This window comes from Balaenoptera musculus, chromosome 19, assembly GCF_009873245.2.
Source record: "Balaenoptera musculus isolate JJ_BM4_2016_0621 chromosome 19, mBalMus1.pri.v3, whole genome shotgun sequence".
Classification (NCBI taxonomy): domain Eukaryota; kingdom Metazoa; phylum Chordata; class Mammalia; order Artiodactyla; family Balaenopteridae; genus Balaenoptera; species Balaenoptera musculus.
The window spans coordinates 25,023,365-25,040,925 of NC_045803.1; the positions used below are offsets into that span (position 1 = coordinate 25,023,365).

General features: G+C 38.2%; 1 protein-coding gene across 1 annotated transcript in view; it reads left to right on the forward strand.

Moving 5' to 3' along the window:
• Positions 1-17,561, forward strand: part of LONP2 (lon peptidase 2, peroxisomal) — a 95,978-nt gene that overhangs the window by 24,929 nt on the left and 53,488 nt on the right. Inside the window, exon 8 of the mRNA XM_036833066.1 lies at positions 6,635-6,776. Coding sequence (XP_036688961.1) covers positions 6,635-6,776 — 142 coding nt within the window. The remainder of the gene's footprint in view (positions 1-6,634; positions 6,777-17,561) is intronic.

Below are 17,561 nucleotides of genomic sequence, written 5' to 3' on the forward strand. Positions count from 1 at the left end.
GAACCTAAAGAAAATGAGAATTTATTTTCTTTATGAGTCTTTTGTGAAAGGAGCTTGTGTATTTGCCTAAAATATGTGTAAATATAAGCTTTTTAGAAATGCGTGGTGCGAATTGAGGTTATGATTGTTGCCAAATAAAAGGTTTGTGGGTTTGTCTATGACTCATTCTACTAAGCCTGATTTTTGATACACCTTGCTGGTAAGCATGTACTCACTAGCCATCCCTGTACCAGATGTTTCACTGAACACTATAGCCATCTGCCCTTGTGCTATTGGGGACTTATTACCCAGCTACGCACTAAATTATCAAAGCCTGGTGAAAATTTCTGTTTGAAAACCTGTTTGGAAGCAGGTGGAGCGTGGGGTGTGGTGGTTAAGGGGAGGGGGTTGAGAGCAGAGTATGCGCTTGTGTCAGAGTTGCGGGTTGGAGGAGGTGATAGGAGGGGAGAGAACAGTAGAGGATTATAGCACAGCCACGGGGTGGAGTGTGTGGGCATTTGGGAACACCCAGGTCTTGGCATTTAAGTACCGGTCACATGCTCACAAGTAGAGTTCATGCAGAGTTTTGTTTTTCCGCAGCCTATGAGTAGGCACCACTGTTCTGCGGCCTTAAAATAGCCAAGGAAAAACAGAGCTGCATTCTGTTATCTATCTTCCTTGCTCATTCTCTTGATTCTGTCACTCACTTTCCCCATTTTCCCACGCATGGAGCTCCAGCCTTTTGGTAGAAGTACCTGTTTATGTGGAGGAAGGTGCTAATAAGTTAGGAATTTATTTTAAAAACAACCTAAGATATGCCTTTTAGAGTTAAAATGATAATGAGGTGAAAGAAAGATGGGGAAGAAAAAAAAAAGACTTGGTTTACATTTAAATCTTAAACTGGGAAAATACAGTGATCTGACTAAATATTGGCCCATTGTTTTGGTTCATATTATTTTGAGTGGATTAGAGGAAGAATAGTCATGTTTATGCTCCATATTAGCTAATGCATTTTTTTCAATTTAACATTTCTCATTATCTCCATTGGGATTTTTCTCTCTACTTTTATAAGCCATAGAATCTCTGTTCCCATCTATCAGTTTTTACGACTTACATTTTTATATTTAAATATTATATTTAAATAATTTAAATCAGTTCATAGACATTAAGTATAAAGTGACTTCTTTTAGGATGAAGTTTTATGAAATCATGTTTCTATAACGATCTTTTTTCATTAGCTGTTCCTCAGTGAAATATACTACTGTTGCGACGTTTCTCAAGTTATTGTTGAGAGTAGCTGGAGGTCACTGACCAGCTATTTGTTCAGATGATAAAGTTCTATCATTGTAAGGAATCCTTGGCTCAATTCTTAAACAAGATGAGAAGAAAAATGAACTTTTCTTTCCACATTGATAAATTTTCATGTGTAACCTGAAATAATGATGTTTTAAATAAATTTGCTGTTTCATTATTAGTCTCTACAAGGGAAAAATACCTGAAGCAGCAAGCCTTTAAAATATTCTTAGCATGGTATGCCAGACATGTTATGGTTTGCTCACTAGCCTCCTTTATAACCTATATTTGTATGCAGCTCTTCTTTGCCTCCGAAAAACTTTCAGGTTATCTTGAGGCCCCAGCCCAAGTCTTCCTCCATTAAGATAAGTGCAGTCAGTGACGATCATACTCTCCTCTGAACTGACTACTTACTGTCTATTGTGCTCTTCAGTGATCAAATAATACAGGCCTCTGGCATTTCTAATATATTCTTACAGAGGTGAAACATAGATATATTAAAAGTAGGAGCTCTGTAGGGTAGGCATTTTCACATATCTTATACTCTTCTGTATCAGTCTGTGCTGCCAAGCACAGTGCCAAACGTGGTAAGTGCTCTCTAAGTGCTGCGTGAGTTCAAGTAGGATTAAACCATGTTGGAAGTCATGCAGTTCTTTAGATGAGCACATCCATGCAAATGATTTAGGAATGACTGCTGTAAGAACAATTTGATTTATTTAGACATGCTATATTAAAGACTATTTTTAGTTCCTTAAAGACTGTTTTTTTTTTTTAAAAAAGAAATCATTAGGATCTCTTTTAGGTTTATTACTTTTTCCAACTTGAGATATATATATATATATATATATATATATATATATATATATATATATACACCCTTGGTAGAAAATTAGAAGAATAAAAGGAAAAAAATCCTCATGTTTTTCTACCATACAAAGGTAAATCACCTTTAACATTTTATTTCCTGCCCAACTTTTCATTGGGCAGCTTTTGCCATTTTTTTTAAAGCAACAGAATTATCCTACCCTTTCCACTTAACATTATAACAAACTTTTTATATTACAAATTGTTTGTAAATATCACTTGAATAGTTTGTGTTATAGCCCATAAGAACTCCTTAATTGGATAGGCATGAAAATATTGATGGTAAATGCCTGCTTTTCTCCCTGTCTACATACTGGAAAAGAGGTGAGTAAAACATCCCTTATTCCTGACATTTATCCTGATATCCTTGGCAGTGACAGAATGACCAGCTTCTTGGATTACGTTAGATTTGAATATATCTAGGGATGATGCAGAGTAGTAAAATAGTTGATTACCATGGAGCTGTAAATAGATGATATTGTAATTTTGTGTAGTTGTTTTTTGAAGTATAACACAGACTACTTTTTGGAAAATGAAAAACGTTGACCTTGTATATTAAACTTTTGAACTGTGTAGACACTTTTGTTTTTGTGTATCTTATACACTAGTTGAATTGTCCTGATAAACCTGTGAACTGCCTGTAATAATTATACCTATGAATCCATATATTTTTTAGTTCACTTGTATACTTTAAGAAAAACTCCTAGGTAATTATGTATTCAAGCTGAATAATAAGTAATTAAAATGATACATTCTTTGCAAACTTTCCTATATTGTGCTATATTGCTTTCTAGATGTTGTATCACAAGGAAGAACATAGAAAAGATAGTATTTTGCCCTCAAAAAAGTTATAGTTTGTAAAAGAATACTAGTTTCATTTATTTCCTACTTAATGTAGTTTCTCAGGATATTTTGGTATGCTAATTTGGTTTTTAAAATGTTTGTGTTTGTTTAGTGATGTTGAAAGAGAACATTTTCATTTGTGTGTTGCTACATTTTTCACCATTTGATTCATATTCCAAAGGTTTATTCAAAGTTTATTCTGTAACTTCAGTTAGTGAATTGCCTGTTACGCATACCTTGTGGCAAAAGACAAGCACATTATAGATTTTTTCAGTAGCTTACAGGCTCTGATAATAGTTGTCTTGGTTTGACGTCTAGACTAGTGGTACACATTTGAGGATGTCACCTGTGATTAAGGAACTCTAGGGGCATTGAGCACACTTGGTGCTGTTGTAACTGAGCAAAGGGCTTGTGTGCTCACAGCACAGAAAGCCAAACCCTGACAGTGGGTTTGTAGCAAAGGAAGGGTTTATTGCAGGGCTCCAAGCAAACGCTTGGGAGACAAACCCCAGATCCAATTCCAGTTGATCTTTGAGTGAGGGGTTTTTTAAAAGGCAAAGAACAAAAAGGCTGGGGTTAATTATCATCTTGTGACATTTCTTAATCATAGTTTCAGGAGTCAGGATGTCTCTGGTTTACAGTTCTCTGGCCAGGTAGTCCGTGGCTCATCTTGCCCTGGAGAAATAACCTGAGTTTGTATGTTATTGATAAGATCTATAACAGTGATTTTAGTACATTAACAATGTTATTGGCAACAGCAATTTCAGTCATCTGACTCTGGTTGACCAGTGTTGGCAGGATTGAGGTCAGAGGGGATAAGAAAAGGAGTAAAGTTTTGGATAGAGAGATTAATCATAAACTCGGTAAGAGAACTTGGTTTGGGGGGCTTGGTTTCACTATGAAAAGACATTTATAAGAGTTGCTTCTGGAACTTACCTGGTGGCGCAGTGGTTAAGAATCTGTCTGTCAATGCATGGGACATGGGTTCGAGCCCTGGTCCGGGAAGATCCCACATGCCGCGGAGCAACTAAGCCCGTGCGCCACAACTACTGAGCCTGCACTCTAGAGCCCGCGAGCCACAACTACTGAGCCTGTGCTCTAGAGCCCACGTGCCACAACTACTGAAGCCCGTGCGCCTAGAGCCCATGCTCGGCAACAAGAGAACCCATTGCAATGAGAAGCCCACGCGCTGCAACGCCGCGCGCGCAGCAACGAAGATCCAACGCAGCCAAAAAATATATATATATAATTTTAAAAAAAGAAAAAAATTAAAAAAAAAAAAAAGAGTTGCTTCCATGAGACAGAGATTGAAATGGGACCCAGATTTAGGTGTACTGATTTCTGCTTTTGTATTTTTTCTAGGAAATTCGAAGTTGACTTTAAGTGGCTATTACTAATAACAATTACAATTAACATCTTTTGAAAGCTTACCATGTGCCAGGCACTGTGCTTTGTGCTTTACGTATTATGTTCTCTCGTGATCTCATATAATCCATCAGGTTGGCACTGTTATTATCCCCATTTTAGCAGATGAGGAAACTGAGGCTTGGGTCATGTTATTTATGCAAAGCAGTACTCAGAGACTTATATGACCTTAACAGTGGTGATAGAAAGATACTTTGGGTGCTATCATTGTTGATCTGTTGTCCTTAAACAAATAGGAGAAACAAACTGTTGTTTGGGGAACAATCTTACAACTCTGTATGCAGCATCTAATCTGTATTTAGACCCACTTTCTGTCATCAGAATGCTCACTGGCTCTTTAGAGGAAGCCATATGCTTGATACCCATGGATAAAACCTAGGTTGTAAGTATGAATCAGGCAAATTGTAGGGCCAGTAAATGTTGCAGGCATTACATTATTGGAAAAATCACTTTGTGAGGGGTGGTCAGGAAAAGTTTGGTAGAATTTCTGGGATTTACCTAGGTGGGGAGAGTATTAAGGGCAGGAAGGCACCATATTAACAAAGGTAAAAAAGCTTAAGGGCTATTAATAGGACCTTGATTGTGGATGAAGCAAGAGCATAAGGGCAGCAAGTTAGGAAAGCTGGTGGGGACTGGATTGTGAAGAGCCTTGAATTCCAGACAAAGGAATTTGGACCTTATTCTCTAGGTTCTGGGAAGCAGTAGAAAGTTTAGGAGGAGTTGTTTGTATACTGTGACTAGTACCTAGATTTCCGCTTCTTCTTTAGAAGGGGCAGCTGCCTAGAATATTATTTTCTCTCCATGACTTTAGGTCTAGAATTGTTAGTACCTCTTTTTGAAATCTGCCTATCAAAAGCAGTAAGGAAAAAGAAATTAATGCGCAAGAAATGACCCTTAGAGGCTTTGAGATTTTTTTGTTTTGTTTTTAATTTCCCTTCCCTACTTATTCACAGAAGGCTGACAAATCTGTAAGTTCTCTAGAGAGAGAATTTCAGAGAATTTATTAATCGTGAGTCTTGTCGTTCCTATATCCTGTTCTGAAATCTTGAAATGTGCTAACTCCTTATTATAACTGGACAGTGTTTACTGTATCTGGTTCCAGGGCCTTGGTCACTCCCCCAGATGAAAGGCATTCCCACGATATTTTTAAGGCTTTCTTGTCTTTTCAAAGGTCACTATTTACTCTGTCCTACTTTATACCAGTCATGTGGCAGAACTGCTCCGTGAGCTGGCTTTGTGCAGATCATGAGATACGGCCGCTGTTCCACTTGCCCTTGGTTTGTTTCTTGCAGGCATTCGCCCTTTTATGCCTCTTCACAGACAGCATTTGATTTGCTCATGGCTTAGGCAGCAAGGTTGTAACTAAAATTAGTAAACTGCTGCTTAAAATAAAGTTTTGCTGGCTTTGTAAAAAAGGCACTTTTTTCAGTTTGACAAGCATATTTTTATTTCATGTCACGTACATTTGTCAGTTATGTAGATGATTCTTGTTCAGATATGTTAAAGCAGCCTCTAACATTTGAATGCATGACATAATGTCTGGCTGAGCTTGGTTATGCCAATCAGTGTATATAGGGTGAACACAGTTTTATTCAAAAGGCCAGAATTAATGGAATTTTGATATAAATACTGTTGGCCCCAGATCCTCTTACTACAGTGAATAACAAATTATTCCCTCTGAAAATGAAAAAGTTGGAATTTTTCTTTCTTTTTTTGGGGAGAGGCCTACATTTTGAGTGGTCCTTTGAACCAGTTCTGATTTCCTTTATGAAGATGGTGGTGATGTTTTAGCCAGCTCTGGGTCAGCCATTTCAGTCTGTAAGCAGGTAGTTATGTTGGGGTTTGGTAAGTGCCAGGGAGGTGCCCAGAAAAACTGTGAAAAATGTGGGAATTAAATTCATAGGGCTCTTTGGATGTTTTAGAATCTCAAAGAGTAAGAATCATAACTATGTGATTTAAGTGTAATTTTTTTCAGTTTCAGTAAGTGGCAAAAATTAGATACAGTGCTTCTAATATCATGGGTAATTTACAGCCAGAATTCAATAGAAAATAAGATAAGAATTGAATCTAGTAACTCTTTGATGTATCACAGGGCTTTTAAAATTGACAGTATCTCTTTGCTATAGTCCTGTGATAACTAAATGACTGTTTCCCAGTCCAGAGTTTTGATGTCTAAGTGATAACTGCTCTGCCATCTCCCTGTTGCTAATCTACTGCTCACCTTCTGCAGGCGCACCTATGTTGGCAGCATGCCTGGTCGGATAATCAATGGCTTGAAGACTGTCGGGGTGAACAATCCAGTGTTCCTGTTAGATGAGGTGGACAAACTAGGAAAAAGTCTACAGGGTGATCCTGCAGCAGCTCTGCTTGAGGTAAGATTTAGAAAATTCCCTGTCTGTAATCACACTGGAAGAGTATGGGTGAGAGTAGATAATCATATTTAGGGAACATATACGTTGATGTGGGTTTAGCCATGGGAAAAACACTTTGATACAAACTAAAATCTGAAGCCATTTGGTATTTAAATTAAAATGTCATAGAGATTTTCTTTTTTTTTTTTCTAATTCCCCTCGTTTCTTTCTTTGTTTTTATCAAATAGTTTAATAAAAATTTTATGCATACTTATTGTTTAGAGACCAGTTGTTCTATAAGATTGTTACAAAAAACAGCAAGCAAGTCTCCTCCCTCGGGTTCCTTATTTCCTCTTCTGCACTTTGATCCTCTGACTTTCAGTTGATTAGTCCATTTTCTAGGGATCATGGCTGTATTGCTTTCTTGATTTTAGAGTTTTTGGCATTATAGATTCCTATCTATAGGAGATGATTTTGCTTGCTTGCTTCCTTCTGCCCCTACTGTATCATTTTTATATCCCCAATCTCCCAATATAAATTTTATCCTGATTTTGTTAAGTCATTGTTGACTATTTACACTATTATATATAAGGGCTTTTCACAGCTGAGCCATGTGGTGAACTATGATCACTTTTCTTTTTCTGTCCTTTTTGTTTTTCTGTGTTTTTAAAAATGTTTTTAGAGTTAATAATCATCTTGTTTCTTTTGTTCACTTTCACCAACTGTCTAATTTTCATTGGGAGACTTCCACACTCTTTGTGTTTTATTGGTTTTGTCTTCTCTAAGCCTCTAACCTGAACTGGTTGTTCCCACACTAGGCACAGAGCTGTGGTCCGAGGATCTCCCTTCACCTCCCCCCACACTGCGTTTCCTGTTTTCCGTATTCCACGTCTTCCTCTTTCTTGGTTTATTCTCTCATTGTCCTGGTGTTAGTCTCCCAGTAGCTTCCTGAGAAAGCTTGCATGTAAACGTTCTTCAACTTTGCATATCTGAAAATGTCTTTATGCTTCTCTCATACTTGATTGGTAGTTTGACTGGGTATAGAATTCCAGGTGGAAGTAATTTTCCTGCAAAATTTTAAAGATGTTTCTCCATTGTTTTCCGGTTTTCAGTGTTGCTATTGATGAGACTAAGCTGTTGTGGTTCTGTCTTTTGTGACTTGTTTTACTGTCTGAAAACTTTTCAGATCTCCTGTTTATCCCAGTGTTCTGAAAATTTACAATAATCTGCCGTGGCATGGGTCTCTTTCCATTTTTGCTGATGCTTTGATGGTTCTTTGTATTGGAAAATCCTCTCCTTTTATTTCTGTAAAACTTTCTTGAATCCTTTTGTTGATGATTTCTTCTCCATTTTTTGGGAACTCCTATTAATTTGATGTTAGATCTTTAATTTTCTTATCTCTCCTATTACTCATCTTTTTTATTTTTTGTTCTACTTTCTGTGAAGAGTTCCTCAGCTTTATCTTTTAATCCTTCTATGAGTTTGTCATTTCAAAGAACCCCTTTTTTTAACTTCTCTGCATGTTCTTTTTATACTACCTTGCTCTTGTTACATAGTTGTAAAATGTCCTTTTGTCTCTGTGAGAAAAATACTAATAGATTAAAAAAAATTTTTTTTTCCTTGCTTTGCTCCAAAGCTGCATTTATCTATTTGTTATATATGTTTTCTGGTCTCTGTCTTTTATATTAGAGTCTTTCATTAGATGTCTGGCAGTTCTTGTGTGTTCATATTTAATAGTGAGGCATGAAAAAGCTGATTGGAAGCTATGAGCATATGAGAGGGGGCTTATTGATTACAATTTTCACAGTAGGGTCATCTGACTAATATATTTCATTGAGGAACCTTCTGTGTCAATAACTTTAGGTCTTTCTGTTGAGGCTGGTCACATTTCTCAGAGAAGACTCCTTAAGTCTCTTGGCTTGAGAATGAAGGCCTGGCTGCCAACATTCTAGGAACCAAGCATTCAGCATCCTGGATGTATGCATTCACCTGAACTGTTGTTTTCAGTGTAGTATGTACTCTACTCAGCTGTGCCCACTGTCACCTGCACAGGGAACCACTGCTTTATGTTCTTAAGAAAAATCCCAGTACTTTGCTGGGATAGGGGAAGGGATCTGGTGTGCCTGACTGCTTCATAAATTTACTTTAACCCGTCCTCCTTATTTTGCCACCTCTGCCCCCACTCTTCACCCTGGTTTAAGTAAAATATTATTAATATTCAAACTGATTTGTAAAACCGAGGGAAAACTTGCTTTGTAAAAAGGTTTTTTTCTTGTTTATTTCCTTGCTTTGAGTTTCCTCTGGCTTCCTGTTTTTCTGTTTTTGTAATCTTCTTAGAACAGGATGGACTGGGGCCTGTGTCTTATGAGCAGGGAGACCATACATTCTCTTTTGCATGGGACAGTCCCAGTTTATGCCTAATTATTAATTGCACTCTCTTTTAGTCTTAGAAGTGGGTCCTCTTCGGACAATAAAAAGTACAGTTACCCTACTTTAAAAGCCCCAGGGCTTGGAGATAAGAGTTTGATTTGTTTTGGTTTTGCTTGTTTTTATTTGAAGACAGTTCTCTTCTGGCTCAGTAACTGGTTTTGAATGATAAAATAGTGAACATTATTTAAGATTTTAGTGGTTTCTTAGTTGTTAACTTTAGACTTGCAGTTTAATTGGGGCACTTTTCAGATAATCTGACAGATTCTCCCGTTAGACACTTACTGTTACCCTGTTGAAAAGAACTTAAGAGTGATTCCCTGATAGTTAGATTTCCCAACAGACTATCTGTAGGAGTCCTGAAACAAGTCCACCAAAGACAGCTTCACAAGTAGTAGGAGAAGATGATTAAGCCCCCTGTATGTTTGTTTGACTGTCTATTTCAAATGTTCACCTAGTGCTTTGTGGTGATTCAGTAATATTTGTTGAATTGAATTGATCTTTGATAACAAGCAGCTGATACATTGATATTTTCTTACCTGCCGTAGAACTTGGTATTCACTCTTTTGGCAATTTCCAAACTAAAAGTACAAAAGCCTCAAATGATACCTCAAAGTAAATGCCACCCTGGGCCACATGCTTATCTCTGATGTTTAGTGACGAATAGCATCAGTTCCTTATAGACTGTGGTATCTGTGAAGCAAGATGTAGATTTGGAAGAACCGAGTGTCTTGGTCCCTGACATCCTCCTTCTGCCCACCTGCCCAAATCCTGGGTAAAAACCTCTCATACCTCACAGGTTATTGAAGCAAATAAGAATATATGTAAAAGCACTCTGTAAACTGTAAAGCACTCTACAGATAATATTTTAATTTAATATCCACTGACATTTCTTTTGTGTCTGTTTTGAAAGCCACTTCAAATTTTCCAATACCAGTAGATCCCCCTGAATGAAAAAAAAGAATAAATTCAATTACTCAACACGTTGTATTTGAAGTAGAATATTACTGAGAGTCTGGAATATTCAAAAGCATGTGTTTTTTATCTTTCCATATAGAAAACCTACTTTTTCAAAATTGACGTTTAGACATTATTTATAAAATTTACTCATACAAGATTTTTTTTATTTTACAGCTAATTTGTATTAAGAGAATATGTACTGGATATGAAGAACATAATAGTAGATATAGAGTGGTTACGCTGAATAAATTAAAAAATAAACTTGTTCTGCCTGTAGATTCTTCTTGCCTTCATATTACTCATGAAGAATCTGCTGATTTCCTTGAGCTTCCATGGAATTGTTGCTTATATAAAATAGAATGTATTTCCAGCATAGAATGTATTTCCAGCATACTGTTTTCAGCATAGAAATATTTACTTAAAATTTAGATACCTCTTGAAAATTTATTGGAAGAATATAAAACTAGATCTAACTACTTGATAAACAAATGTTGGTAGTAAAATTCAGGCAAGTCTGTTGTTGAATAGTGTTAAAATATTAGATCAAGGAAAGTCCTTTTATGTAATTATTAGACTCAAAATTATGGAAGTTTTATCAGCTAGATTATTATCATATTTATAATTAATGCAAGATTCAGACTGTTGGTTAAATATAAGTGCATTTCTGAAATACACTTTTGTGTGAATGGGCAAATAAAATACATGGATACTATACCAAATTTTCTATATAGGCAATAATATTACAGTTCTAATATTAGAACTGCACCACCAGGGAAGTCCAAACTTCTTTCTTTAAAACTGAAGTTGTTGGAGACTTCCCTGGTGGCGCAGCGGTTGGGAATCCACCTGCCAATGCAGGGGACACGAGTTCAAGCCCTGGTCCGGGAAGATCCCACATGGCTCGGAGCAGCTAAGCCTGTGTGCCACAGCTACTGAGCCTGCGCTCTAGAGATCACGAGCCACAACTACCTAGCCCATGCACCACAACTACTGAAACCTACATGCCTAGAGCCTGTGCTCCGCAACAAGAGAAGCCACCGCGATGAGAAGCCCGCACACTGCAACAAAGAGTAGCCCCTGCTCACAGCAACTACAGAAAGCACACACGCAGCAATGAAGACCCAATGCAGCCATAAATAAATAAATAAATAAATAAAATTTATTAAACGAAAAAAAACAACTGAAGTTCTTAATTAGAATTAGATCCAGTTGAGACCTTCAAGATGGCGGAGGAGTAAGGTGTGGAGTTCATCTTCCTCCCCACAAATACATCGGAAATACATCTACATGTGGAGCAACTCCTACAGAACACTTAATGAACGCTGACAGAAGACCTTAGACTTCCCAAAACGCAAGAAACTCCCCACGTACCTGGGTAGGGCAAAAGAAAAAAGAAAAAACAGAGACAAAAGAATAGGGACAGGACCTGCACCTCTGGGAGGGAGCTGTGAAGGAGGAAAAGTTTCCACACACTAGGAAGCCCCTTCACTGGTGGAGATGGGGGGTGGAGGCGGGGAAGCTTCGGAGCCACGGAGGAGAGTGCAGCAACAGGGGTGCGGAGGGCAAAGCGGAGAGACTCCCGCACAGAGGAGTGGCGCCGACCAGCACTCACCAGCCCGAGAGGCTTGTCTGCTCACCTGCTGGGGTGGCTGGGGGCTGGGAGCTGAGGCTCGGGCCTCGGAGGTCAGATCCCAGAGAGAGGACTGGGGTTGGCTGCGTGAACACAGGCTGAAGGGGGCTAGTGCGCCACAGCTAGCCGGGAGGGAGTCCGGGAAAAAATCTGGAACTGCCTAAGAGGCAAGAGAACATTGTTTCAGGGTGCGTGAGGAGAGGGGATTCAGAGCACCGCCTAAATGAGCTCCAGAGATGGGCGTGAGCCGCGGCTATCAGTGCAGACACCAGAGACAGGCATGAGATGCTAAGGCTGCTGCTGCAGCCACCAAGAAGCCTGTGTGCAAACACAGGTCACTATCCACACCTCCCCTCCCGGGAGCCTGTGCAGCCCGCCACTGCCAGGGTCCCGTGATCCAGGGACAACGTCCCCAGGCGAACACACGGCACGCCTCAGGCTGTTGCAACATCGCACTGGCCTCTGCCACTGCAGGCTCGCCCCGCATTCCCTACCCCTCCCTCCCCCCGGCCTGAGTGAACCAGAACCCCCAAATCAGCTGCTACTGTAACCCTGTCCTCTCTGAGCGAAGAACAGACACCCTCAGGCGACCTACACACAGAGGCGGGGCCAAATGCAAAACTGAACCCCAGGAGCTGTGCAAACAAAGAAGAGAAAGGGAAATCTCTCCCAGCAGCCTCAGGAGCAGCAGATTAAATCTCCACAATCAACTTGATGTACCCAGCATTTGTGGAATACCTGAATAGACAACAAATCATCCCAAAATTGAGGCGGTGGACTTTGGAGCAACTGTAGACTTGGGGTTTGCTTTCTGCATCTAATTTGTTTTTGGTCTCATATTTATCTTAGTATTTAGAGTTTAGTATCATTGGTAGATTTGTTTATTGATTTGGTTGCTCTCTTCTTTTTTTTTAATATATATAGATATATATATATATTTCCCTTTTCTCTTTTTGTGAGTGTGTATGTGTATGCTTCTTTGTGTGATTTTGTCTGTATAGCTTTGCTTTTACCATTTGTCCTAGGGTTCTGTTTTTTTTTTTTTTTAGTATAGTTTTTAGCGCTTGTTATCATTGGTGGATCTGTTTTGGGGTTGGGTTTGGTTGCTCTCTTCTTTCTTTTTTTAATTACTTTTAAATTATTAATAATTTATTTTTTATTTTTTATTTTAAAAACTTTATTTTATTGTATTTTTTTCTTTCTTTCTTTCTTTTTTTCTCCCTTTTCTTCTGAGCCGTGTGGCTGACAGGGTCTTCATGCTCTGGCCGGGTGTCAGGCCTGTGCTTCTGAGGTGGGAGAGCTGAGTTCAGGACATTGGTCCACCAGAGACCTCCCAGCTCCATATAATATCAAATGGTGAAAGCTCTCCCAGAGATCTCCATCTCAACGCTAAGACCCAGCTCCACTCAACAACCAGCAAGCTCCAGTGCTGGACACCCTATGCCAAACAACTAGCAAGACAGGAACACAACCCCACCCATTAGCAGAGAGGCTGCCTAAAATCATAAGGCCACAGACACCCCAAAACACACCAGCGGACGTGGTCCTGCCCACCAGAAAGACAAGATACAGCCTCATCCACAAGAACACAGACACCAGTTCCCTCCACCAGGAAGCCTACACAACCCACTGAACCAACCTTAGCCACTGGGGGCAGACACCAAAAACAACAGGAACCATGAACCTGCAGACTGCGAAAAGGAAATCCCAAACACAGTAAGTTAAGCAAACTGAGAAGACAGAGAAACACACAGCAGATGAAGGAGCAAGGTAAAAACCCACTAGACCAAACAAACTAGAACAAAAAACAGAACTAGAACTAAAAATTTCATAATTTGTATGGAAACACAAAAGACCCCGAATAGCCAAAGCAACCTTGAGAAACAAAAACGGAGCTGGAGGAATCAGGCTCCCTGACTTCAGACTATACTACAAAGCTACTGTAATCAAGACAGTATGGTACTGGCACAAAAACAGAAATATAGATCAATGGAACAGGATAGAAAGCCCAGAGATAAACCCACACACATATTGTCACCTTTTCTTTGATAAAGGAGGCAAGAATATACAGTGGAGAAAAGACAGCCTCTTCAATAAGTGGTGCTGGAAAACTGGACAGCTGCATGTAAAAGAATGAAATCAGAACACTCCTTAACACCATACACAAAAATAATCTCAAAATGGATTAAAGACCTAAATGTAAGGCCAGACACTATCAAACTCTTAGAGGAAAACATAGGCAGAACACTCTATGTTTTTGATTCACCTCCTAGAAAAATGGAATTAAAAACAAAAATAAACAAATGGGACCTAATGAAACTTAAAAGCTTTTGCACAGCAAAGGAAACCATAAACAAGACGAAAAGACAACCCTCAGAATGGGAGAAAATATTTGCAAATGAAGCACCTGACAAAGGATTAATCTCCAAAATTTACAAGCAGCTCATGCAGCTCAATATCAAAAAAACATACAACCCAGTCCAAAAATGGGCAGAAGACCTAAATAGACATTTCTCCAAAGAAGATACACAGATTGCCAACAAACACATGAAAGGATGCTCAACATCACTAATCATTAGAGAAATGCAAATCAAAACTACAATGAGGTATCACCTCACACCAGTCAGAATGGCCATCATCAAAAAATCTACAAACAATAAATGCCGGAAAGGGTGTGGAGAAAAGGGAACCCTCTTGTACTGTTGGTGGGAATGTAAATTGATACAGCCATTATGGAGAACAGTATGGAGGTTTCTTAAAAAACTAAAAATAGAACTACCATATGACCCAGCAGTCCCACTACTGGGCATATACCCTGAGAAAACCGTAATTCAAAAAGAGTCATGTACCACAATGTTCATTGCAGCTATTTACAATAGCCAGGACATGGAAGCAACCTAAGTGTCCATCGACAGATGAATGGATATAGAGTATGTGGCTCTTATATTGGAATGTTATTCAGCCGTAAAAAGAAACGAAATTGAGTTATTTGTAGTGAGGTGGATGGACCTAGAGTCTGTCATACAGAGTGAAGTAAGTCAGAAAGAGAAAAACAAATACTGTATGCTAACACATACATATGGAATCTAAAAGAAAAAAAAAAGTTCTGAAGAACCTAGGGGGAGGACAGGAATAAAGACGCAGATGTAGAGAATAGACTTGAGGACATGGGGAGGGGGAAGGGTAAGCTGGGACAAAGTGAGAGAGTGGCATGGACATATATACACTACCAAATGTAAAATAGATAGCTAGTGGGAAGCAGCTGCATAGCACAGGGAGATCAGCTTGGTGCTTTGTGACCACCTAAAGGGGTGGGATAGTGAGGGTGGTGGGGAGACCCAAGAGGGAGGAGATATGGGGATATATTATATGTATAGCTGATTCACTTTGTTATAAAGCAGAAACTAACACATCATTGTAAAACAATTATACTCCAATAAAAATGTTAAAAAAAACAATTAGATCCAATTAGTAATTAAATCAAGTAGTATATTTACTACTTAGATACAACAGACATATTATCTTCTAAGATGTACAACTATTGTCAAAGAATGTCAAAGAGACTTAGGAAAATCCAGCTCTAAACTTTCATAAATAAAAAACTTGAAGTCCAGGATATTATCTTAGTTTTTCATCTCATCACATGCTATGTTTACAATTTAAATTCTGAAACTCTAGCAGAGTAAAAAATGCCTTAAATACTGATGTTATGAGAGAAGAGTAGGTGAAGACCCATACCCATTTTTCTGCTTTCTTTTTCTCTCTGCCGTCTCTAATTAGGGGAAAGACTGCAACTGAAAGATGAACTAAGCTAAATTAGGGAAGCTTAAGGCTTGTTAATCATTACTTTTCAATGCTAGCAACCATTTTTACCAGTCCCCAAGGCATAGTTGCAGATTACACAAAAATATCTTAATGTCTTTGTTAGCCTTTTTCTTTTCTTTTTATACCCACTTCCATTTTCTGTCTTTCCTGTATTACCCACCCACCCTACCCCCCGCATATACATGCACCAGCTGCCACCAGACTATCCACTGCCCTCCAGCCCTTAGCAATATTCTCAACCAAAATTATTATTTCTCATTTCTATCCTATTTAACATTCCTGGTATTAGAGTTTGGTGGTAATTGGATTGCATGATTAAATATACATGAAAACTAATCTTGAATGCTTTGGGATAATTATTGGTATGAATTTGTGACTGGATAATCTCCAAGGGTTTCCTTTCCTCTGCTGCCAATCTCAGAGATGCTATATCAGGGAATCAGCAGACAAACGTGTGGCCCAAATCCTGGCTCTTGTCATCTTTCTTTCTCTACAAGGACCCCCCCACTGGATTCACTAGTAAAATAAGAAAAGAAAAAAAAGGAAACTTGAGAGAAGTAGACAATAAATGGTAAATTGAGAAAAAATAAGTTGAGAAATAGAAATTTGACTAATGAATTGAGAAATAATGCATTGGGTTTAGTGTCTACATCCCAGGTTTCCAGGAGCAAGCACTTTTCAAAATATCCTGTCCATTTAGGGAAGTATTTTACCAGTATTTAACAAGTTATGTATTCCTATTTTTTACACAAGGAATAGACAGTATTTAAAAATTATATAGGAATCTCCTTTATATTAATGATTCTGTTTTGCCAGAAATAAATGAAAACATTTGAATGTTCTACAAAATGTATGCTTAGCCTTGGGCAGTTTAATTCACAAATGGAGATGAGCATTCAGATTGAGATGTCAACTGATTGCCACTCATTAAACCGAAGCAGCTCACCCTTTTAACAAATTGTTATTTAAAGATATTTTATTGATTAATTTTTTTTACAGCTTTAGGGTGTGGTATAATTGACATATAGTAAAGTGAGTATATTTAAAATGCACAATTTGATAAACTGTGACATATGTATAAATTATGAAGCCATATGAATAATCAAGATAATGAACATAGTGGTTCCACTTCTGAAATGAAAAATTCATAGAATCAGCAGTCGACTTGAACTCGTAGAAGAAAGAACCAGTGAATTTGAAGATAGATTGATAGAGATTATGCAATCTGAAGAACAGATTTTAAAAAATGAATAAAATGAACAGAGCATCAAGGAAATGTGGGATACTGTGAAGCACACGAATATGTGAAAAAGAGGACAAGAGAGGGAGATGGGAGCAGAAAAAATTTTCAAAGAAGTAATGGATGAAAACTTCCCAAATTTGATGAAAAACGTAAATCTACACAACCAAGAAGCTCAATGAATTTCATGTAGGATAAACACAAAGAAATCTATAGATACATAATGTAGTAAAAATGCTGAAAGACAGAAACCTTTGGAAGCAACAAGAGATGGTGTAGCCATTCATATTTTGATGGATATTTGGATTTTTCAACTTTTGGCTATTACAAATAAAGCTGCTATGAATATTCATGTATTAATACAAGTCTTTGTATGGACATATATTTTTATTTCTTTTTGATAAATAAATACCTAGGAGCGGAATGGCTTGGGCAAGTGGTAGGTATAGATTTAATTTTTTAAGGAACTGCCAGATTGTTTTCCAAAATGGTTGTGCTATTTTCCATTTCTACTAGTAGTGTGTAAGAGTCCCAGTTGCTCCACATCATTGCCAATAATTGATATGTGGTAAGTTTTTGTAATTTTAGTCATTCTGGTGGGTGTGTTGTATCATCTCATTGTGGTTTTAGTTTGCATCTCCCTAGTGATTAATGACTTGTTGAGCATCTCTGCATGTGATTATTGGCCATGCTTTGTGTCTTTTGATGAAATTCCAATTTTACT